The sequence below is a fragment of the Apis cerana genome, linkage group LG8 (genome assembly GCF_029169275.1).
Source record: "Apis cerana isolate GH-2021 linkage group LG8, AcerK_1.0, whole genome shotgun sequence".
NCBI lineage: Eukaryota > Metazoa > Arthropoda > Insecta > Hymenoptera > Apidae > Apis > Apis cerana.
In genome coordinates this window covers 184504-209418 of record NC_083859.1, presented here as the reverse complement: position 1 = coordinate 209418, position 24915 = coordinate 184504, and the positions used below count along the sequence as shown (strand labels likewise).

General features: G+C 30.4%; 1 protein-coding gene and 1 long non-coding RNA gene across 4 annotated transcripts in view; one reads left to right on the top strand and one right to left on the bottom strand.

The window, feature by feature from the left end:
- The window catches only part of LOC133666514 (uncharacterized), a 224020-nt gene that overhangs the window by 15416 nt on the left and 183689 nt on the right, over positions 1 to 24915 (bottom strand). The gene's annotated exons all lie outside the window — the stretch shown is intronic.
- LOC108000938 (tyrosine-protein kinase transmembrane receptor Ror) overlaps positions 1 to 24915 on the top strand; it is a 277660-nt gene that overhangs the window by 209396 nt on the left and 43349 nt on the right. For 2 of the 3 annotated variants that reach the window (XM_017061646.3, XM_062077769.1), the window contains exon 2: positions 15251 to 15344. In XM_017061646.3, the coding sequence (XP_016917135.1) occupies positions 15251 to 15344 (94 nt within the window). Of the gene's footprint in view, positions 1 to 14760; positions 14940 to 15250; positions 15345 to 24915 lie in introns of those variants that run through there. The other variant, XM_062077768.1, reaches the window with a different exon arrangement.

Below are 24915 nucleotides of genomic sequence, written 5' to 3'. Positions count from 1 at the left end.
ATTTTATAAATTGAATATATAAAAAGTTTAATTTTTATATATAAAAATATGTTTTATGTATGTAAAAATATATTGATTCTTTATGAAGTATATATTTATAATTGTTTTATCAAGAAAATTTTGTTCAAATTATTATGAAATAAAAACGAATAATTTAACGAATATATGTATTATGAATAGTTTTAAAACAATTAATTAGAGTATTTATTAAAATTAAATTGTATTGATCGACACGAACTGAATTTCTGTTTTCATATTGATTGACTGCGAAGTGTCAAAAAGCTGATTGCTTTAAGAGATCTTGACTGGACTAAACGTCGGTTAATAAATGACCATTTCAGTCTGAAGTCTGATTGCTTCGAGAGATATTGTCTCGACTAAACACTGACCAATGATTGATTGCTCTTGCCTGAAACTGATCACTTCCACTGATAGAGACCCGACTAAATAGTGATTAATAACCAACTTTGCGCGCGTTTGGTACGCCTTTAGTTTTACTCCAACATGCTTGTAAATATAATTACAATCGATCGATGAATAACGTGATTGATTAACTCATTACCATTTTTTATTTTCATTTTCATTCATATAATATTTAATCTTTTCACATTTCATTCAAAATTCTCTTCTGAATTCATTTCTCATCAAATCCTCAATTCCATTATTGCACCTTTCCTCAATACTTTTGTAATTTCAATAAATAAAAATTCTCAAAGTCAATTCGATTACTTTTCCGCCACGTTTCTTTACTCATAAACAAAATTCAATGATTTTAAACGATTTGAAAATTCTCCAAAACTATCCTGAGAATCTTCAAAGCCATTCCTTCATCGCGGCATCCTTTTTTTCCCTCGATCCTTTCTCTTTTTTCCTGGAGGAGAAGGAATAGGAGTGAAAGCCGCTGGGGCAAGCGGATTTCCGTGTTCACCGCAGGCGGTCCGCGACGATCTCCTCACGCAGGTCGCTGCACGCAACACACTCGTACCACAACCCCCGGCCACATCGTCTGAATAATGCGTCCAATATGCGCCGCGATAACGAACGCTGCCGTGTTTCACCGGTTGGAAATATGTCGACGGTGGCTCTCGCGACACGTTTCCGCGACAGCCACCTTCGGCCTCGGCTGGATTTTGTCGCGGCTCGGCACGCGAATTCTTCCGCCTGTCACGGACCCTTTAATCCCGATCAAGATAGCGAATTTGTCGTGGTGGTTAAGTTTTGCACGCACATTTCCAGCCTCTGGACTCTGTTGGGCGGACCGTTGGGCGTACGCGATGGAGATAGAAGAGGGTAAAAAGATGGGGGTTGAATTTTGGATGGGGGGATTAATTAGACGAAGGGAGTGTGATAAGGTGATAAGGGACGAAGGAGTAAGTTGACTGGAAACTGTTTGTTCTTTTAATGTGCTTTGCGAAAGGGGCAGATTTGGAGAGAGTTTATAGTTATTTGTCTTTTGGGGTTGAATTCGTAAAGTAAGACTTTTAATTTAATTCTAATTTTACTTGTTTACTACGAGTTTACTTGGTGGAGTATGAGATTTTTTTGTGAGTCCTTTTTCTTAAATTTGAAATTTAGTAATTTGTAAAATGATAAATGATAAGGATGTATTGAACTTATATAAATGTATAAAAGTATTATTTTTATATTATATCAATATTTAGTTAATTTATTTTTTATATTTTATACTTAACAAAAAAATTAAAAAATATAATTTTTAATTTTTTTCTATAATTTAAATTAAATATTCATATTAAACATTTGAATAATAAAAGATTCTAAATAGATAAAAATTTGAATGCTCACCAAATATCGATCTGTCGACAACTATTCAAGTTTCAAAAGTTTCGAAGTCCCGAAACCAGAAGATAAAAAGCAATTCCTTGTTCAAGATGTCAAAGAAGTATCAAACTTATCCTAAACCCATCAAAAATTCGCCCCCCAAGAAACTGTCTTATAGCTGCGTAAATTCGTAAAAAAAAATTCCCAAAAATCTTATAGAAAACATTAAAAGATCAATTAGATTATCACTTATAATATTGAAATATTATATAATATATATATAATATAAATATAAATATGATATAATATAATATAAATTTTAAGATAATATTTCTCTTTTAATAAAGAGATATTTCAATTTTCATCTGAAACTTCTATATCGAAAATCAATTTTCAAAAAATCTTGATTTATCAAGCTCATAAAACTAATCGTTTCTTAATTAAACGTATGAAATTTCATATGCTTTGAATTATCACATTAATACGCGACATGTCTCTGAATAATGGCTATTTTCTCCTGAGAAAATGGAGGATCATGTTCGTGAAAAGACAGAAAAATGTGAATCACGTAACGAATGAAATTAAACATAAAATCGGCGAAACGTGGCCTGCACGTGAAAGAAGTTGCCTTAGAGGAAGTCGGTTAGAAATTGTCTCTTCACTATCCATAAACACATTTCACTGTTAATCTATCTATCTATATGTTATATATCTATATGTAAATAAATTAAATGAACAGCAACTATGTTTGAATTATTTTTTGCTTATTTCGAATATAGATGCTGTATCTTTAAAATATAAATTCGTTTTATTTTACTCTTTCTTTGGAGTTAAAATTGAAAAAAATGAAAAAGTTATATAAGATTTCGATATGTAATAAGATAAAAGATTTATTTCCATCACAATTCTTTACAGATCACTTAAAAGATGATCATTTGTAGAGATATCGAACATATTTGCTAAAAATCATCCTTAACGAATAAATTAATATATACCAATCTAATTCGTTAGAATAACTTATATCATATTTCGATTTGCAAAGGAAATGAATAAAATCTAACTCTATTTAGTACCAATAATATTGCTAATGAAAATCAATAATAATTTTATTAGCTTTTCATAGAGGAAATCTTTGTGAGTCATCAATTGTATACTTTAAATATTCTTCTCCTCTTTTTTCTGAATCTTTTTCTGGAAAAATTTAATCAAACTTAATGTAAAACTAAAAATCGACGAGATACTCATTTGCAAAATTTAATTTTATATTATTTAATTTATATTATTTTATATAATTAAATATAATTTTATATTCTGTAAAATAAATAAAAAAAGATTTCTTCTAATACGAAACGGGAGATTTGAATTTTAGAGGACACCCTGTATAATGAGAGAAGATAGAGAAAAGGCAGTGCCTCGCGGAGAAACGAGTCATTTCATTGAAATGAAAGCCAGCTCGTGGATCACGAATGAAATCTTCGTGTCATTGTTTTCTCTCTTTCACGACTCGTCTCTTTGTCCCGGTTACAAACGTTTCGTTTATTCTCTTCAAACGTAAACTCTGCATACAGGGTGTTGGCATAATCCTGAGATATATTTTTAAAAGATCCTAAAACAAATAAAAAAGTTGATTTAGAGAAATATATCGATTTGAAATTATTTGTTATATGTGTTATTACCAATTGAAATTTATATTAGACGAAGGAAATAAATGAAAATAGAGCAAGATGACAAAGATAAAGTGAGTTCTTCGATTTCTTTTAACTTAATAGACAAATAATACTAAATAATCTTAAATGAATCTTAACTTATTTTTTTGTATAATTTTCACATTTGTTTTACTATTACTAGAATTGATCTTGTCTCATGAATATTTTAATACCCTATATATATATATATATATCACGTTCAGTAGGAAGAAAAGCCGAATGATATAGCGTATTGTCATTTTTTGAACGATAAATAAAAAGAATACCGAACAAATATCGAAGAAGATCTCCTTGTTTGAGTATTAAATTTTGATGAACTTGTTCCTCACTTATAAAATTAATTTCTAATTTAATTATTCGTAAAAAATTTAGATATTTCATAGAATGTGAACACAAAGAATTCTATATATGGAATTTTTAAGTTAGAATTTAATTTTAATAAAATATAGAATATTTTGAAAAGTTTATCTTTTTTTATTTAATATTTGTTAATATCAAATATAGAAAATAAAATATAAAATATGAATAGAATCGCAATTTCAGAAATAACTTCAATCAATAATTCGCGCAAGAATAATATTTACCAATTAACACCAAAAGGTTGAATTGACAGAATTCTGAATATCTACAATTCAATGTAGATACCGCGATATATTGAATCTAACGGCCAGAGGTAAAAATTGAATTCAAATATCTACAATTCAAATTTACAATTGCCGATACGACGACATATTGGACCTATCTCACGTATACAATATTTACAATTCAAATCTACAAATATACCTATACACAAATATCAAAAGCATGTGACCAAACGATGTCCACTGCATTTAATTTAACTTAAACATCATTATATCGAATTCAAACTTTAGTGTTCCAACCAATAATACCAAAAAAAAACTAAAAAATCTACGAATCAAATTTAGAAACTTTTATATCGTAATATATAATAATACATATAGAATTTAAAGTATTTAAATTATAAAAAATTTCTAGATATAAATCAGTTCAAAAATATCAAACTTAAACTTTCAATCAATAAATCCAATTAAAAGAATTAAATTTATTAAATACATAATCATGCTTATCCAAAAATCTTAAAGCAATCATTGTTCTACAATATTCGATCTTCGATTATAAATTTGAAACATTTTTCCATAATTATCGACAATTTAGAAAATAACGATGCACATACGATATAAATCAAAGATCACGCGAACTGAAATTAATTTTGGAATGAAAGAAGAAAGTGAGCAAGACTCGGTATATCTTGCCAAATATATTTACTATAAAATCTAAAAAGTATATCATTCCAAAGAACGCGGCATATCTAAAAGCATGTTACACTAAAGGATGATAATACGGCCGGCGAATATTCGAAAGTTTAAATGGCGGAAAGTTTAAGCAAAGAACTGGGGTCCGGCAATAATGCCTCCCATCAGAGCGTGCATTTGTCTATGGAACGCCATCAGAATTTTCCATTTCTCGCGCGTTGCACGTGTGCAGCGTGCAGTCTCGTGTGTGCATACCGAGGCTTTGACACGCGCATAAATCCAGCAGGGCGTCTCGCATGGCATTGTAGGCCTTGTCAGAGATGCTTCCTCCCGTGCCTTCTTTAGAAATCCCATTTCTCTCCGTCACGCGTCCTTCTTTCTGCATCTCCCTCTGAAGAAGAGGGGGGGGGGGCTGTTTATAGGGAAACGAGGTTACAAAGGGAATCTTTGTTGTGGAACAGAAAGCTTTAATGACTTTGCTTACTGACTTAATTTTATGAATTAAGGAAAGAATTTGCAGGGGAATTTTTTTTTCATTCCATTCGAATGCCAATTATTTATGGATTTTAACTTTTGAAAATAAAAATTTAGATAAAAGGAATTGGAATGACAAATATCGGATTGCAATAAATATTTCAATTCTTTAAAAATGGGTAAATAAATAATAATATAAAATAAATGAAAATATCTCTTCTATTTTTTTAATTCAAAAAGTTTCCTTCATAAACATTCTCCATCATTTTCGATCCCATTCATCAATTAAATATTAAAAATTAAAATAATTCATCACACGATCGAACTATTGGCTCCCTAAAAAATTAAGAATATGAATCGAGGGGAAAAAAATGTTTTTTAAAGTAACATTCCCGCCTGTCTCGAAATCGCTCGTATTTTGACACCGGTGACAGGCGTTCTTATTCTTATGGTAATACGGCACTCTCTCAGATCTCCGCCATTCTTACCATCCCTCTCTTTATTGTCCTCGTTCGAGAACAGGGAACGCGGCAGCTTTTGAAAAATCTTTTCGTAAATCTATGCTTGGCCTGTTCCCATTGTGACGCGATAATGCGCCTTTACGAGACGTTTTTACTTGCGTGGGATCTTGCACACGAAACATCAAGGGGGAAGTCTTTTTCTCGGGAAAATAAGGAATTTTTTGGGATGCATTGGCCGATTAATTTTTCCAAATATCTATTTTCAAGAAAGAGATATATTTCCAATATACACGTAATTTTTAATAATTGTCTAAACATTTGCACATTATAAACTCTATTTGGTGATATTTATATTTTAGAAGAAATTATGCGATGAATTTTGTTAATTTGAAAAAATGAAATTTTTTCTGATAAGATTCTTTAATAGAATTTCTGAAATTTTCCAAAAATTACTTTTGCTTTAATTTGAAATCTGTACTATTTTAATCGCGAATTATCACAAAGCATACACGCGGAAGAAGGATATTAATCTAATAATCGAAAACTTATTAAGCTACACACGTGTATACCCTCCTCAAATCGCATCAACTTTTCTCACCACAAACAAAACCGAAACACCAACAAACCGTTAATCCCGAATAAAACTCCATCACGTACCTCTAAAGTGCCATAAATTAATCCTCGACAACGTACACGATCTCAAGAGACGGCACACCTTTTACACACACCATAATCGATTCCCACGATGATGCTCCCCGGCTGCAGATAATTCACGTCACCGCTAGGACAAATATATTTCACCCCTGGCTAGGCTACTTAACCGTTAAACGACTCTAACGAACCGTCGAACCATCGAGTCACAATAGGATAAACCCTAAACGGAACGATATTTCACACGTGGCACAAAGCATTTTACCTTTATTTTGACGGCTATTCTATGAAAGGTACCATTTCTCAATATATATTTCTTATTGTATATTTTAGATCCCAAAGTTGAATGTTCGTTCATGTCCGCAAACAATTATGATAGATTGGAGACTGAAATTGAACAAAAAGATTTATGTTTGTTTTTTTGTACATCGTTGAGTTGCGAAAAATTATGATAGAAAAATAATTTAAAAATTGTAATATTTAGAAATGATATCAGATTTATAAGAATTATCAGTTTTATTATTAGAGGAATGTTTATATTTGATATTATTAATTTTAAGGATTACTTATTTGAAAATTCATTGAGTAAATAATTATTTAGAATATGCCTATTTTCTTTGTTTTATGAGTGTAGTTTAATGATGTGTATTTTATGATATAGTTTTTAAATATTAATTAAATATTTTAATAAAAGTTCTCAATTATTAACAAATATTTTTATCTTCTATATAAATTTATATAAATCTGTGATTATAATGCAATAGAATAAATATAAAAAATAAAAAGGAAGAACTACATTCACAGTTTATTTTTTTATAGTTCGCTGTGATATTTTATTACAAATTTGAAAATTCTAGAACGATAAACCGAAAAATTTTCCATAAATTACTCATTAATTTATAAAATTGTTATAAAATTTTTGTTCATAAAATTTTTGTTTATAAAATTGTTAATTCTTGAGATTCTTTTTTGTAATAATTTTTTTAAATTAATCAAAACTATTTTTATTTAAACTTATTATTTGTTTAAAAAAAAGGAAAGAAATATCAAAGACAATATCGCGCGCGAGAAAATTGTATTATCCCTCGATGAAACGTGAAATAGATTAAATGCAAAGAGAGTCCCGGAAGCAAAAGGAAATTTCTCGCTTTGTTTGTTCAAACTTCATAAACAATGGTTTACTCGTAATTTCACGCACAAGCGTGGTGCCGCTTGTAAAACCGTACTTATTAATTATTCATCGAGCACATCGGTCCGATACGCTATATATCTCAACCGCGAAAACACTGAGAAAAATAACGAGCATCATGAATATTACGATAGAACTATACATCACTATAATGGATCGCTCCCGTTGAATATTCAAGCATTACAGACGGCAATCCGAATGACTCAATAGGGCCCATTTAAGCCATCCTTTAATCGTTTGCATGAACAAGAATTTAAATAATTCCCTGTATTATTCCTTCACAATGCAATCTCTCGTTTGTACGTGATGAAAAGAAAAAAAAGTTGCTTGAAATCACCTTTTTAACCCATGTTAACTTTTTGTCTTTTTGTCTTTTGGGACATCTTGTATATTTTTTATAAACACTTGAAATATACGAGCTTATATTATAATTTATACAAATTCTATATACACAAAATATGAATATAAATGTTCAAACTTTAAAGAGATAAATTACTCTTAATATTAATATTAGCATCGAGTGCGTGTCCAATAAGAAAAATTGATACAATATACGTTCTCATTTCGTCGAACGTCACTCGATCGCCATCTATTATACCCGCAAGAGTAATCACTCGGAAAAATTCAATATTCCGCTCCCTTATAAAAAAAATTTCATCCCGTTAATGAAACATTAACGACAACGAAATTCAATTTAAAAAATTCATCCCAAACACAACGTGCATCCAATGTATGCAACGAAAAGGCAACAATTTCCACCAATTACACCGTCCACCGAGCACTCTCATCTCACGTGGAACAAACCCTTCAAAGAAGCTGTAATAACTGCAATAACTCGAGCCGTCAGCGGAAAACGCAAGCAGAAATTGCGACATCCGGGCATGGTGGTGGCTGGAAACCGCGAAGAAATTTCATTCGTCCCAGCAGCATGGCCGCGTGAACCACTTTTAGCAATGTCAACGTGAAATTATTTGGCCAACGCGTACACACACAGTGTATATAGTAGATAACAGACACAGAAGAAAAAGCGTTACATTTTGCAGAGTTGGCAGGCGAACTCTGACTTTTCCTAATGGAAACACCGGAGGGAGGATGGAGAAGCTTTAAAAGTGGCGTTACAAGCGCTTTAAATCCGCGCGGCATTTATTATTCCGTCCCTAGCGTTATTTTTCTACGCTTTTTTCCACCCTGCCGTGTCTCTTTTTTCCGCGGATTTTCGGATCTCGCCTCGATCATTCGACAACCAGTCCGATGGCTATCATCCGGCTAAACGAAGATTATGCACCTCGCTGGATCTCTACGACTTTCCCTCATCCCAAATCCCTATAGCTGCCCTCGTTTCTACAAATTTCATTCGCTGATGAATTTTAAAAACATAATATTTTTGAAGCGGAATTCTTATTCGTCGATATATTCGTCGGTTTCAGATTTTTAAATATTAGAGTAGAAATGAAATTTTTCAGGAGAGCATCAAGTAATATCGGATAAAAATATTCGAGAAGCAATTTGAGATTTTACAAAAGAAACAGAAATTTTGGATATGCTGGTTTCATTTTTCATATTGTATAGTATTTTAAAACGAGAATATATTTAATAGTAAAAGTTAAAAGTTTGATTCGACGATTCATTTCTATACTTCATATTCATAATATACGTAAATCAATATATCGAATAACTTTTCTTAAAGTATTCAATCAATTCAATCAATTTTTTTCTAATGCTAATATCAATCCACAAACTTCCACAATATTCTAATCTATTATCAACTTTTAAAAACAAGAAGTAACACAAAAGAAGAAGACCAAAACAAAATCCAAAATCCCAAGATACACAAAGAAAGATAATCGAGCTCTTTCAATAACAAACGAGAAACAGAAGGATAATTCGAAAAGCCATCAAAGTCGTTCACCAAACACAAAAATCACATGCCCCTATTTGCGAATTCAACGAAACACTTATTCCTTGGCCATCATCCAAATCGAAGGATCAACGAGAGAGAGAGAGAGAGAGAGAGAGAGAGAGAGAGAGAGAGAGAGAGAGAGAGAGAGAGAGAGAGAGAGAGAGAGAGAGAGAGAGAGAGAGAGAGAGAGAGAGAGAGAGAGAGAGAGAGAGAGAGAGAGAGAGAGAGAGAGAGAGAGAGAGAGAGAGAGAGAGCAAATCCAATGTTCGTCCCGAAAGTTGATAGATTTTTCGCAGCCTGGACCGGTTTGCAGTTGGCGTCGTCAACTTCAAACGCTCGCTACTTGCCAATTACACCCTGAAGAGGACTACGTTCTCCACAGGGGTGGCCCGGATTCGCGCGACGAAGGAAGCCGCAACAGTGGACTCCGGACTGAAAGTTTAGCCTTGTCTGCAACAACCGTTCTCAGAACCTCTCCAGGGGGTGTTTTCCTCGGTCCACTCTCTGTCAGGAACAGTTACGGGTTTATTCGACGTTGCGATGCGCGCCGTTTAGCGATGTTTGAGTTTTGTTAGCCGTCGAAGAGTTAGAGAAATTGTATCAATGGTGATGAATCATGGGATTTGAATCGCCGCTTAAAATTTTTATCGATCGATGCAATTTTGTTTAATTCGAATTAATGTTCTTATTGAATGGAAAATGGAATGATATTAAATTTGAGATTAGTTTTTAGTTTGACGATTGGATGCTTATTATAATGAGATATTAATATATCGATAGGGTTTGAAAATATGAGTCTTATTTATAAGTAATCGAAATTTGCGTTAAATGAAAAAAGATTCTGTATATGTCATTGATTAATTGTCAATTTTTTAGCAAAATCATTTATTTATTTATTTAGGAGATAAACTTTTGGATGCAATGAAAATATATATTAAATATATTAATTTTAAATTGGATCAATTTAATATTCAATTTATATATTATCAAAATATCAATTAATTATTTATATATATAATTTTTTAAATATATTTTTCAATTTATCTCCATTTGAACATTGCAATAAAATTTTTAAAATTTTCCTTTATTAATGTCTAACGGCTAAAATATAAATAAAATTTTTTCCATCAACATGGAATACGAATCGCGAATAAAATATGGAAAATACATACAGAAATTTCGTTGATTCTGAATTAAACTGTGCAACATGATCGATGAGGATCGAAAGCAGACGAGTTGAAAATAAATTCACCCCTGGGAGAAGAGGGGAAAAGGTGATCAGGCATCGCAGCAAAGCGGAAAGTATTAACGCGACAATAACAGGGCGCAACGGCGAAAAACCGAGTCGGAGCGTTTTAAATAATCTCAAATCGGCCAACGTGTAAAATCCGGGCGGAAATGCGTTTTTACGCTCCCAAAACGAATTGCTCACGTATCAGTCCGCCAACTTGAAAAACGCGCGCTCCAAATGTTATACGGGGTGTCCGATAATTCAACCAACCATTACTTTACTTTACCAATTCTCAGTTTTTGTAGAGTCTTATAGATATTCTTAATTATCTCTGCGAATAAAAATTTTGATCGATGATATTTTAAAAATTATTGACAATAATTTTATTTATTTCTTGAATTCGACTGTGAAATAGCGAATGGTTAAATAATTAAATTTTCATATACCAATATATTTTTCTGCCTTTATAATTACTTTGAATAAATCATATTATATGCCAATTATTAAGAATAATAGGTGTTGATATATAATTATAAATACAAATGATTAAAACAATATTAAAATATTAACATATGAACCAAACTAATTTCTAATATAATTTTATCTTTTCGTTTAATTATTTTATTTTTCATCATCACAGTTTATTTTTATTCTATTTGATTTCAATTATAGCCACCCTGTATATATAAAGGCTCGTTATCGATGTCACCAGACTTCTGGCCATCGAATCCGTGGCATTTTCCGGCGATTTAAATGCTGGCCACGTATGCCTGAAATGAACAAAATTCGACGGATGAAAAGAGAAAGAGAAAGAGAGAATGGGAAAAATGTAACCAGCTTCCACCGATGAATAAATAAAAACGTCCTGATGTAACTGAGTTTTCGTCAACTCTTTGAAGTGCTGGGTACATATGATTGGGCTCTATAAATGTTTGTTAAGTTTGTTTCTGTTGTAAATATAGAATTAAAGAGATGGATTTACGTACGTGTATACGAAAAATTCTCTTTAATACCTCATTACTTTCCTTCCATCGTTAATTCTAAAATAATGATGGAGAAAAAAATACTTTTTTATTTTATAAAATTAGCAACAAATATTTTTAAGGATGTAATTTTCTTATATCCTAATACTCTTTACGAAATATCTATTATACTCAATATAACTATCTTTTTTTCAATAAATCGTTTTTTAATCAATATATTCCTCATATTTTGTTACATTTAAAAAATATATTCAGAAAACTGAAACCAATTTATTTGATTCACATTTCTTTAAAATACCTCAACGATCCATATCGAAAAAAATTTAATTTCACTCCCTTTCAAACCGCACGAATCCCAAACTCAAACTTTTGAAGGATACTGTAACGCGCAGAACCTCACAAAAATTCAATTCCCTCGTCCGATCATCCGATTACAATTTACATTCACCGGGTACAAAGGGTATCACTATCGAAACAAAAAAGCAAAACACCATTTTCGCAAAATTAAATCCTCATTTCGTTGCAATTCGACGGCTTGCTATCCCCTGCTATCCCCACCCTATCTGTATATATTGTCCATTTAACTCTCTGAAAATACTCCGCTTTCATGGAGGAACAATAGCGGAACAACTGGAGGGAGTGGTGGAATGAAGGCAAATAAATGCAAACAAAAAGAAAACGCTGGGAATACAATGGCGTTCGATTTTATTGGCTCTTCTCTGGATGCGAGTTACACTCCGGGGAATCGTACGCATTTTTCCATCCCCCCGTCTATCATACCCACGCCATTCTGCTTTTTATGAGCTACCTCTGTCGCTCGTGGTCGACCGTGTTCAAAAACAGAAACCAGATTCGAGGATTAGCGGTGAATACGCGAAATTTCGGAACCAGTGTCGCTGGTTAAAATCATGGTTCAAGCTTACCATTGTAAAGATTTGTAGGGATTCTTCTGCAATGAAATTTATAAATTTATAAAGATAAATGATGGGATTGAAGAGAGATTTTATCTCCGATGGAGTGTAATCTTTTAGGGAAGAAATAATATACATATAATGTTTTCAATTGTTGTATGAACATTCTATAAGAATATCGTGTCAAAATTTCAAATTTGAAGTTTATTTAAACTCTTTATCAATAAAAAAAGATGTTTCTGTATTAATAATTAAAAACTAAAATTTTCGTTATTATTGCAATAAATGAACTATAATGATGGAAATACATATACGTAAATAAAAAATATGAAAAGTTTTGAATATCATTGCTAATTTTTTTTTAAATTAATTTAATTGAGATTTGTTTCTTCTTATTAATGAAAATTTTAATTTCATTATATTCATTTATAATTATGTCTAGAAAAAAATGAAAAAAATTTTTTAAAATCTATCATTTTTATAAATCTTTTCAGTTAAAATCAATATTCAAATAAAATTTTCAAACTGTGAATCTTCAATTTAACATTTTATATGATATTCTTGAACCATTCATAGTCTTTTAAAAAAAATTTTTTTCTAAAATTATTTAAATGTTTAATTATGCCACTTTTTCTCTTATTATGATTCTTATTAAAAATCGAATCCCTTATTTAAATTCAATAAAGATCCCTTATAATCTTGGAAAGGAAGAAAAAGTATTTCCATCCTTTCAGGAAGAGGCATCGCTTTGCAAGTTTAAATTTGCACTTGGCACCTGATCGGCTGACGTGGCAAGGGATGCAACCCTTAGATATGGTTATAATTCGCTCGATTATTTAATAACTTGGCCTCATGCCTGGCTATGGATCGTCCAACTTGAATCATGAATTCTCCATGATTTCATATATTAAAACGTCTCACGCCAAATCACATTAGTAAATTAGCATGCACTGTCATGCAACAATGTTGAAATTGAAATTCGCTATAGAATCGAGGATATTATGCCATATTAAAATCGCATGAAATTCGTGATTGAAATAGAAGAGAGATTTAAATTTTGTTCGAAATATTTGAGTTGGGAGGAATATTGATTTATGGAAGTTCGAATTTACATATTGGTTAGGTATTTGTAGATTATTACACGCAATGCACAGGGTTAGGGATCACGTGATTTAGATTACGAGATCAGAGATTATGGGGAGATACAGATCGTTTCGCGATAAATTACATTATAATCCAGATTATTCTGTGATGTCTCATTCTCTAAGCCACTGTATCGAGTTTGATTTGGAGATCATGGAGGATTTAAACAAGAAATTGTGTGCACGAATTATATGATGCTTCGGTCAAGATTGATGATTCCTTAAATGATCCTACAAATATACTCATGAAATTTGAATATCGTATGTATAATAATTATTATTAAGAATTAAATATTGAAAAATTTATTTTTAATTTCTTTAATTCTAAATATCGCTATACACATTTTTATTATTTATATTCAATTTAAAATTTAATAATTTACTATAAATACACCTTTTACAAACTTTATGAATATTGAATCATACAAAAACAACATATTTACGAAATTTCATCTGAAATAAAATCTTTTCATAGCCCTTAATAATTTTCAATCTAAAAATACAGAATTGACACTAAACTTTTTACAATTAAAACTTTCCTCTATCCTTCAATCGGAACCCATAATCCCTTCCACGAGTGTGATTCGATACTAAGATGAGGGATTGCTCTAAACTTTTCCAATAAACTTTACTTATGAATATCCTTTTAAAACTTTCACACAAAACAGTATACGACGCAAAATATACATTTTCTAAAGACTTTTAAACGAGATCTCTTCATCCTTAATTACAAAATATTCCAATTCCATCGAAATCTTTTTATTTATTATGTTGAACATAATCAATATAATCAACGATATACAAGTTTCTTCATTTTAATATAATATATTAAGCTTATATATATATATATATATATATATATATATATATATATATATATATATATATTGAAAAGTTGTTAAAATTAGTTACTTAAAATTAACGTGAAGAAAGAATCTAATCGATAAAATCATCAAGATTTCATATTGTGCAAAAGAATTGAGAGTCTTCTAGGAACGATTGTTGATAGAATTTGCGCAGGTGTATGAAACATCGAATGTTATTACAACATTATTCTCGGCCTGTTTCATTGTTACGTAGTTGGACAACTCGAGAGAGTGGCTGGCATACTTGTGGCGAGGTACTTATGCGTTGGATCGATCTTGAGGCCTACCAAGGGAGTTGTTTCAGTAAGAAATAGGATTAATTACGTGAACATCCATTGGCGATCGATGATTTCGAAACATCTAAGTTTTGATGTAAGATTATTGTTAAAGAGTTACTATTAAGATTAATTAAATAAAAAATTATGTGTGTACTTTAATGTCGTTCAATTTTTGATTTTATTAATTCTTTATTTTAAAGATTATAACTTTGAAAACTAATTCATTTTTAAGCGATAAATCATTTATTGTTTATCAAAACTTTACAATAAATGTATTTAAAAATAATTTAAAATAAATGTATTTAAAAGTAATTTAAAAATAAATTTGCATTTAATGTGGAATTTAATTTAACAAATTAATGCATGTGGTTATAAAAAAAATATAAAAAAATGCTCTTTTCACAGATGGAAATGGCGATGTTGAAAATCTGGATCCAGATGTACAAGACTATACTACTGATGAAGATTATAACGATGTCTTTGATGCAACAACTAACGGGTATGTCATCAAAATATTGTTCCATTTTCCAACATCAAATGCATCATATTTATAACAATTTTGAAAAGGAAATAATCGAAAAACAATTATTTAAAAATAATACTATTTCTTTTCATGACAATAATCCTCAACTTTTTCTATTTTCTTCCTTTAAATATAAGTTTAATCAATATACATCATATATTAATAAATAAATCTAATAAATATCAAAAAAATCTAATAAATATCAACTGTACAACAAAAAAGAAATGTTTTACAAGTATATCAGATTATATTATTGTTTTACAAATGTATGTACATTGTTTTACAATCATCTATTCGTAGGAAAATAATTGTTGAGATTTTATGAATCTTGATCTCACTTCATGTTTTCTGTAATAATTCTTATCGCTTATTCCCAAGTTGAGAGCCATTGCTGTATAAAATCAGTTCCCATGATACTATCGATATCGTTCGACGTGAAATGGTCGAATATCCTGATCGAGAATTACCAGTTCGTGAGGAATTACGTAAAGGAGAAGGGAACGAGTAAAATTTTCCCTCGGAAATGTAAATGCAAAAAAAAAGAGGGAGAGACGAGGATCGAAGAAGGGATGATTTTATGGATTCGTATGATGGAAAAGCTATGCGCAGGGGATGCCGCGGGGTTTAATAAGGAAACGGCTCGATTGGTTCGATTCGAAAGCTAATAATGCCACTTCCCGTGCGTGGTGAAACAGTGAAGGTTGTGGGCGTGATTAAATTTGAATTTTCTCCTTCCTTGTAATTCGATCAGGAAGCGTCGATAGGGCCAATCGAAATTTCTACGACTACGAAAAGTGACTTATCGTCGAATCTTATCGTGTTTTCTTTTAACCAGATTTCATAAATGAAATATTCACGCGGAAAATGAGGTGGCCTCGATGTTTTCGATTTATTCTTTGAGAATTGAGCGTGCAATGATTATTTAAGAAATAGAATTTCACGATATTTGAAGCTAAAATTTTTATGAATATTTGGAAAAAATATTATTATTATTATTATATTATTATATTATTTATTATATTTTTTTATTAATCGCGATTTGGAAAAATTTTTTTCTAAATAAAAAAAAAATTTTAAATAAAAATATACTAAATTTTCATAACGACTATACGATATAAAAATTGCTTACGATTTCAAAATATTTTATATAAGACTATAGATCATATTTTTTGTGGACTATTATGTGAAAATTCGATATGCCAATTCAATAGAAATTTTTTTTTTAATTTAATTTTAAAAATTATCAAATTAATTGATTTCAAATTTTTGAAATATATTTGAAAAATTTAATTCTAATTATCTGTGTAATAATCAAAATATATATTTAAATCTATATTTCTAATAATATAATTTTTAGAGAAATTCATTTTCTCATTCTCAATAACGATTGACAAATTTGAAAATATTAATTTTCAACCACTTTTTAAGATATAAAAATCAGAAAATCAATACTAATAGATCTATCACGATCTTGGTTAAGGGGAATCATAACGAATCGTTTCAAGAATTCCAATTTCTTTTACAAAAACAAATAAAACATCTTAACTTCCAACAACAATCACATCCCATCCACTATTCCATCAGGCCACGCTCCAAGGCGGTTCGATTTTACACAACGATGTAATGACCGCGGTAATGCGATGAACGTGATTGAAATTACATGTCGTAACCGATCTAAGCGAGAACATTATGGTTACGATATCGTGCATACACGGGTCGGCGACTTTCAGCCAACTACATTATTCCCTAACGCCACGTACCTCCATTAATATTGATGCACAACCCCTTCCTGCAAACGGTTTGTCGAGGGGTGAACTGACAGACGTTGTTGCGACATATCCGAAAGATCCTGCGGGATCAAGTTCTTCTAGAATCGAATCGGTGAATGATAATCATATCGAGATGCATATTCAAACTATCGGATTATCTTTCAAAATTTGTATCAAAATTTTGCGAGGGACAGATTTGTTTTTTCATACACTTATTACGTTTTTCGATATATTAAAATCGCTATCCCATAGAAATATATAATCGATGCTTGATTTTAGTTTTTCAGATATTCGATAAAAATATATTCAAATATTTGTATATCGTCATATTTAAATTATATTTTTATTTTTTGTTTATTAAATTTCAACGTAATCGAAAATTAAATAATTTCCTATTATATGTATAATTATATGTCTAATTATATGTATTTACCTATATGTTCAAAAAATATTAATTAGATTCAAATATGTTACATTTCATATCGTTTGATAAAACTTAATAAATGACGCAACTAAAACTTTGATATAAAACTTTTTATTTTTTCGATACTTTTTATTTTATTTTATTTTTTGATGCTTGAGAACGAGGAATGTAGATCACGATAAAAAATATCTTCGTTAGAAAAAATAGAATAAATACATATAAATACATTTTGTACTTAAAACAGAACTTTCACTGTAACTAAGGCTAATCTCAACTGAAAGTAAGTAAATCTAAATTCAACCGGGTGAAGACCTGACTCCGCGATAATCCACGAATACGGTCGTGTTCGATCATTTGCATGGCGACTTTAAAACATCGTTCCCGAGTGGCGGGGATACAAAACCGATCCCTCAAGCGAGGTTAAACGTTGCATTATTTATAGAAACCCTGTGAACGCCTAATCCCTGTCTGAGACGGTCTTCTGACTGCTTAAAGCTGGCAAAGTCGAAGGAAGTGACGTAACGCGATGGGCGCGCCCAACTGTTAACGATTCCTCTTTTTCCTTCGCGATGTTTTAACACCTTTTCTACCAGGGTGAACTTGTAAGCGTGCATCAACCTTGATCTTTGCGTGGGTAACGATCGTTTTTGTTCGTCTCACGATGATTCATTTGATCATTGTTCTGATCGAAGTTGAACGGAATTACGAGAATTATTGATCTGTTTTTTTTTCTGTGGTTTTGGTGCTGAAAGGGTGGATGAAGCGAATAACTTTTGGTGGTAATAATTAATCAAACTGTTTTTGCAAGACGTACATAATTTCAATTTATCGATGAATTATCAAGAAAAAACTTTGAAGAATCTATTATGGATTATTGATTTAAATTTACATTAATAAATAATGATTCAATATTAAAATAACTGATGTAATATTTAAGGGTTTAGAAAATTATTGTTTGAAGTTAAATATTATAGAAATGATAAGATTTCTTTGTCTTATTTAGTTAAAATGTTTATCATTTCGAGATAGATATATTCGTGAAAATTGAAGTTTTCATTAGTAATATCCTCATTAGATAAAAATTAATTCTGATTCTAAATCTTTAAAAAGCATATAGATTTTTCAAAAGTTGAAAAATTTACTTCAAATATCATATCCTGAAATTATAAAATGCTAAACAGAATATTTTAATTGAAAAGAATAAAATGTTCCTGACTAATAATTAATTGATGAATTAAAGTTATGTGCATTTTATAAAAATTGTTTGATTAATTTTGAATTGATGAATATTTTTCAATGAATAAAAATCAGTTCTTTATAAATATTATATTATCGCGACAAAAAAGAATATTATACAATTACAAATATATCCTCATCTTCAATCTTTCTACAATTTAATCCTAATTAGAACTGATTTAAATCTAAACTAAATTTAATATTAATTTCAATTAAAGACACTTTTATATCACCATACGAATTTCTAATTAAAGATCCAATTAAGATTCTTCTAGTCACATCCCTTTCACGCATCGCAAAGACATGAAATTTTCATGGAAAAAATGGATACGATAAACCGTCTGACGATCGTGCGACATGACATGCAAAAGCCGGAAAATTGATCTCCTGTTACATAATTTTCACGCGTTATGCGGTCGTTGTAAAGCACCGTGAAATTTTAACTTGTAGCCGTCGTTTAATAAACGATATTTACGATCACGAGCTCTGTGTGTACGAAAATTTCAGGAGTCGAAACCACGTTTCATCACGAACGTCCTCGGAATTAATACGTTCCCACTCCGTTATTTATTATCCCTTTCCTTTACATTATTTATTTCCTAGAAAAAAATTAGATATTTATTATTATTGAACGAAAGTCTCGTTAAATTTTGAAACTCATATTTAAAAATATAAATTTTCGATACAATTTTATCTTTTCGTCATTTTATAATGTTAAATTATAATTATCGTCATTTAATAATTTATTTTTTCTTTGTATATTAAGTCTCGTTTTAATCCTTCTAGATACAACAATTATATAATATATTTATATATATTATCATATCTCATATAGAATAAATGTATTTTTAACATACAAATTACGTTACCATTCAAAAACTTTTAGTAATGCATGATAATAATATTATATTTATATTTTATTATATTATTTTTTTATATTTTATTATTTTTATATATTTATGATTATTGTAAATGTACATTTACAATAACATAAATAATACGATTCACAGTATATCATATAATATACTATATAATAATTTGAATATTAAAACGAAGTATTTATTATATAAAAATAATGTGGTAAATAAATTAATTAATTAAAATCATCGTACAATCATGACAATATATTATGACATTTTATTTCGATTCGATAAAATATTAATGAAATATAATGAATAATATTCATTATTTCAATTTTAACATACATAAATTTTTTTTTCCATGTATCCAGCTACGGATGAACTCCTCCAAAATTTCCAAACTCTGAATATAAAACGCCAAATTATCCATATCCACTCTTTCCACAATTTTCACGCGTTTATCACGATTTCGTCATTTAGTAAAGGGAGAGAAAGAGAGAGAGCAAGAATCGCGCGTCGAACAAACGAGTGACGAAAACAGCTCCTCAAAATGCATAGAATTACTTTGCATGATAAACACGCGGAGAAAGTGGCCAGGTCTTTTTCAACCGTCCCTCCGCAACCCTTACGGCGAATTTCGTGAGCGCTGTTAATTTTAAATCGTGTCGATTCGCGAAAACCAAGCGGGATGTCGTTAATGCATGCACCGGTGATTTCAATTTTACGAAACTTTCGTGGATGTAACTTTTTGTCCTGGTCCCTTTCCCTTCGCCTAGTAATTTGATGATCCTTTAATAGCAGCATGTAAAATCGATCGAGATGTGGAGTAGGAAGAAAAAGTAGTTGAGAAGAAAAAGAGGAAAGAAAATATAGAATCTCCAATCAAGCTGATATGATACGATTAAAACATAATTATTCGAAAAATCGGCAGAATTTTTTTCTTTATCTTGAAGATTTTAAAAGAGACATAGAGATTAAAATAAATATCTTTAACATTTAAATTAAATGAAAATTTTATTATATTCTCCAATACAAAAATCTTTCGAAATAAAAAGACAAAATTTCATAACTCTCACTCTGCGGTCACGTAAGAAAATAATATAAATTAAAAAATTCGAATCGATCGTCACTCCCCTTTCTCCCTATTTTCTTCAATAGAATCGATCACTTTGGACGATACGACTTCGATCAGAAACGGAATTTCGATATCGGTGATATCATCAACAATTTAACCGATTCGTGCGTCAAGAACGGTCAACCCTGGAGGCTACCGGATCTTGCCGATGACTTACTGATCATAGCTTGATTTATATTCAATAACCAAGGGTGGGAGGGTTGAATTACTCGCCGCGGCTGTGTGCAATCAGTTTCCAATGTAAACACGGGCCCATACAGGGAAGCGTATTCGTGCATCGAGGAACATGGACACACAGACGAGTCGGCAAACGTGGTGATTGCCTCCACGCGCCAAGGGGTAGCTTCCGGTTTACGTAACAGCGCGCTTCACTTGCTCGATACCTAAGAACGGTGTAGGCTACTGTGACAGTTCCGTGATGTTTGATGGACGTTATTGCTTGCCTTGGCGCTGTACTCCATAGGATATACATATGTATAGCATCACTCGTAATTATGTGCCGTAGAATAGTCTGACTGTGACGGAAAGGAGTAAGGCAAGCTCTTGATAATTAAGTTTGGCATTATTGTGGAGTTTTCGAGCATTTGATTGTTTAACAGTGAATTAGGATAAAGTAAGTTTGCGCTATTTATTATGTGAGATGTTCGAGATTGATTACATTAATAGAAAGTAATAAATAATGCTGTTACAAATTTTACTAACGAGAATTATATTCATAAAATAATTTTTGAAAAGTTGATTTTAATTTATTTTGATTTATATATAAATTTTAATTTTCGATTGTAATAATTTTATTAAAAATTTTTATTAATGAATAATTATATCTACTTATAAATATAAATATTATATTATGTTCTTTAAATGTTTAAGAATTTTTATGGCTAATCAATTTATTAAATATAATTTTGATTGGTAGTTAGTTCTAATGAATATTTTATAATATCCCATATTTTATTTCATTTTGATTGCTACAAATGATATTTTAATGCACAAATATCTGTTTTTTAAATTAATAATATTATTAAAATCGTTAATGGATTTAATTTCAACATATCGATTAAAATTTTTTTAATTATTCAAAAGACAAATGCAATTCACTCAAAACTGAATATCTATAATCCATTGAACAATGAAACGAATTTTCAATTTTCAATTATATCATCTGAATACAAAAAGGAACTCGAAACGATGCGAAAACCAATAAAAAAAGAAATTTTATTAATCCAATGGAAATCGAGATTGAATTTGAAATTGATCGTGAGATCAGAAAAGGCAAACGAGACTTGGCGGAAAATTCGATTAACAATTTTCATTTGTACGTTTTAAAAATTGTGCGATTTAATCTGTTTTTTCTTTCCTCCACCAATATTTTTATATGTTCGAAGTTCGTGAAGATTCCCATAGCATTGATTGAAAACAAAGAGCAACGATATATAATATTTGCGAGCAGAAGCTGCTGTTTAATTAATCGGGAGGCAACAATAATCGACTGTGCATAGTTTCGCATTTTCAAGAACAGACTCTGTGCGTCTGACGTGCATGCAAATTGAAAAGCCCTTTGCCTATGATCGTGTTTCGTCATTGTATTAGAGAAGTTCTTGCGCACCATCTTCAGCTTCAAGGGACAAAACTTGAAGATAAATTTTGACAGTGACTCATATAAAGGAAATAGAGTGTCGTGCATGGAATAAATAGGAGAGAGGAATGCAAAATTTACATTTTGCTCGCGATAATATTGTTCGTTATATAAATGTAATAATAACTTAATGTAATGTTACAATTATTTCATATTTCTATCGCGGAATGATTAATTTCAATAATCAATAATAATATTGGAAATATAAATTTTCTACGGTTCGCGTAGATGTATAATTTTTAAGATTAAGAGCCGAATTATACATATGACGGCAATATTTAATTTTTATTTAATTATTAGTGATTGTACGATAAGTTTAATTTACCAATTTTATTAAAAAATTATATTTTATAAACAAGAATTTTATACATACGATATTACTTAAAAATTAATCGAAATCTTTCGACGAAAATAGAATATGATTTGTTCGAAAATCGATCGAGAAAGATAGAGTCAATATTTTCATATGAGAGATTGAGTAAGGTGAGAAAAAAAATGAAATCTCACTCCATTTCCAGAAACACTTGGATAAATAGCTCGATTCAGGCGATCCTACATCACTCACCGCGATAAGGGGAAGTTCAGGCTTGACTATGCATTATTTCGCGATGCAGAAGGGCGAGAAGAATAGGGTGCCGGTCCATTAACATATTCATACTTAATATTCCGCTCGCAGCGCGACAACGTCCGCCGTACCCGGATTTATATTGGCCTAATATACGCGATTACTTTCTCCCTCGTGTCAAGATCGACCGGAAGTCACGATTGATTGCAACTTCCACGAGAGGATCTGGCATCCTCCTTCATTTGCAAATGTACAAAGTCGTGTAAATATACGTCATGTGGATGCTCTGTCTTCGAGAAAAGAAATGGTTGGGAAAAGATACAATGTTATATCTGTTGATTCTCATCATAATTTTTTGTATTAAAATTCTATTTAAATACGCGTATGTTTATTTTTTCTTACAATAAATCAGAACAAATAAAAATTAGATAATTAAACTTCATTAGATAATCTGAATAATGATTATGAGATGATATATAAGATGAATAATTTCAAAATTTATACTAAACATGAAAATTTTACAATAATTAATAATTAAAATTAATTGAATATTCATTAAATTTAAATAAAAAATTTGATAAAATTTTCGATATTTGACATAGATTTTCTTTTTATTTTAAAAAGAACCAATTTTATATATATATATATTCATTCTATTGTATCTTAAATTTCGTAAATCTTATGACGAAAGCTCAAACACTTCTAATATATAATTATCATAATCAATAACTCATTCTAAACTTCCTATCTCTTTCACCTTAACTCTAAGAAAACATTTTTCTTCCTCGGAAGACAAGTCTCTAATATAATTTCTTATATAAATCAACTCATGGTGAACTATCCCCCTCTTAAATCTCCCGTGATTCCTTCAATCTTTAAAAAAAATGTCTCTTAACAACACAAAAAAATTCTATAATTCTAACCTGAACAAATTTTAATTTTTTCCTTTAAATTCATTGAAAAAATTGTTTAATGTTTAACGATAATGCCGAAATTTAATATTATCAAAAATTTGTTAATATCGATATTATTTCGAAAAAAATATTTTAAAAGAGACACGCTAATTCTTTAAATTGCGATATTTTCATAAAAAAATTCTAATTCAAGAAAACATCCATCAATGCAAACGTTCTTTCATCAAAGAAAGAAATCCATCACTCTTCTGTTTCATCCCTCGTGTTATTGACATAATCAAAATTCCATCCTATCAATTGGGCGAAACTTTCAGCATAAAAACTCGGCCCCCTTTAATGATCCCTTTCTCGTTTTAAAGTTACATTGTAAGCGTCCAGGCAGCACGAAGTGGCTCGAGAAATCGATCTGTACGTGGGTGGATACCATTGCTCGCCCTGAGGGCATCTGACTTGGAATCGTCGTTGCATAAAAATCCATCAGGGACACGACTGACTCGTGTTCATTGTACCTATGATTCGAGCTCGTTCCTTTTCTTTTTATTTTTCTTCTTTCTCTTTCTCTTCTCTCCACTCCTCTTTTCTGCATCTTCCGCGCCCGGTATCAAACAATGAATCAATTCAGTTTCATTGGTACGGATAAACATTTATGATTTAATGTAGCAACGAAGAGTATGGGAGAGTGGGTGATGGTTAGAGTGTATTTTGTGTTTCGGTTATTGGAACCGGATTAAATTTATCCTATCACGAACAAAAAATTTGTAATTCGCGTTATATCAATGGAGCTCAAAATTCAATTTCATAGAGGGGATATAATGGAGAATCACGATGAGAGAGGACCAGAGATTTTTTTTGCTTTAGAATTTAAAAATTGTAATTTTCCTAGAAGATATAAGAAAAAAGAAAAATAATAAAAAATAGATATGTATATATATATAATTTTTTTCTTTATTAAATAAATACTTTTTTATAATACAAATATTTTTTCACCCTTACTCCTATTTTTAATTT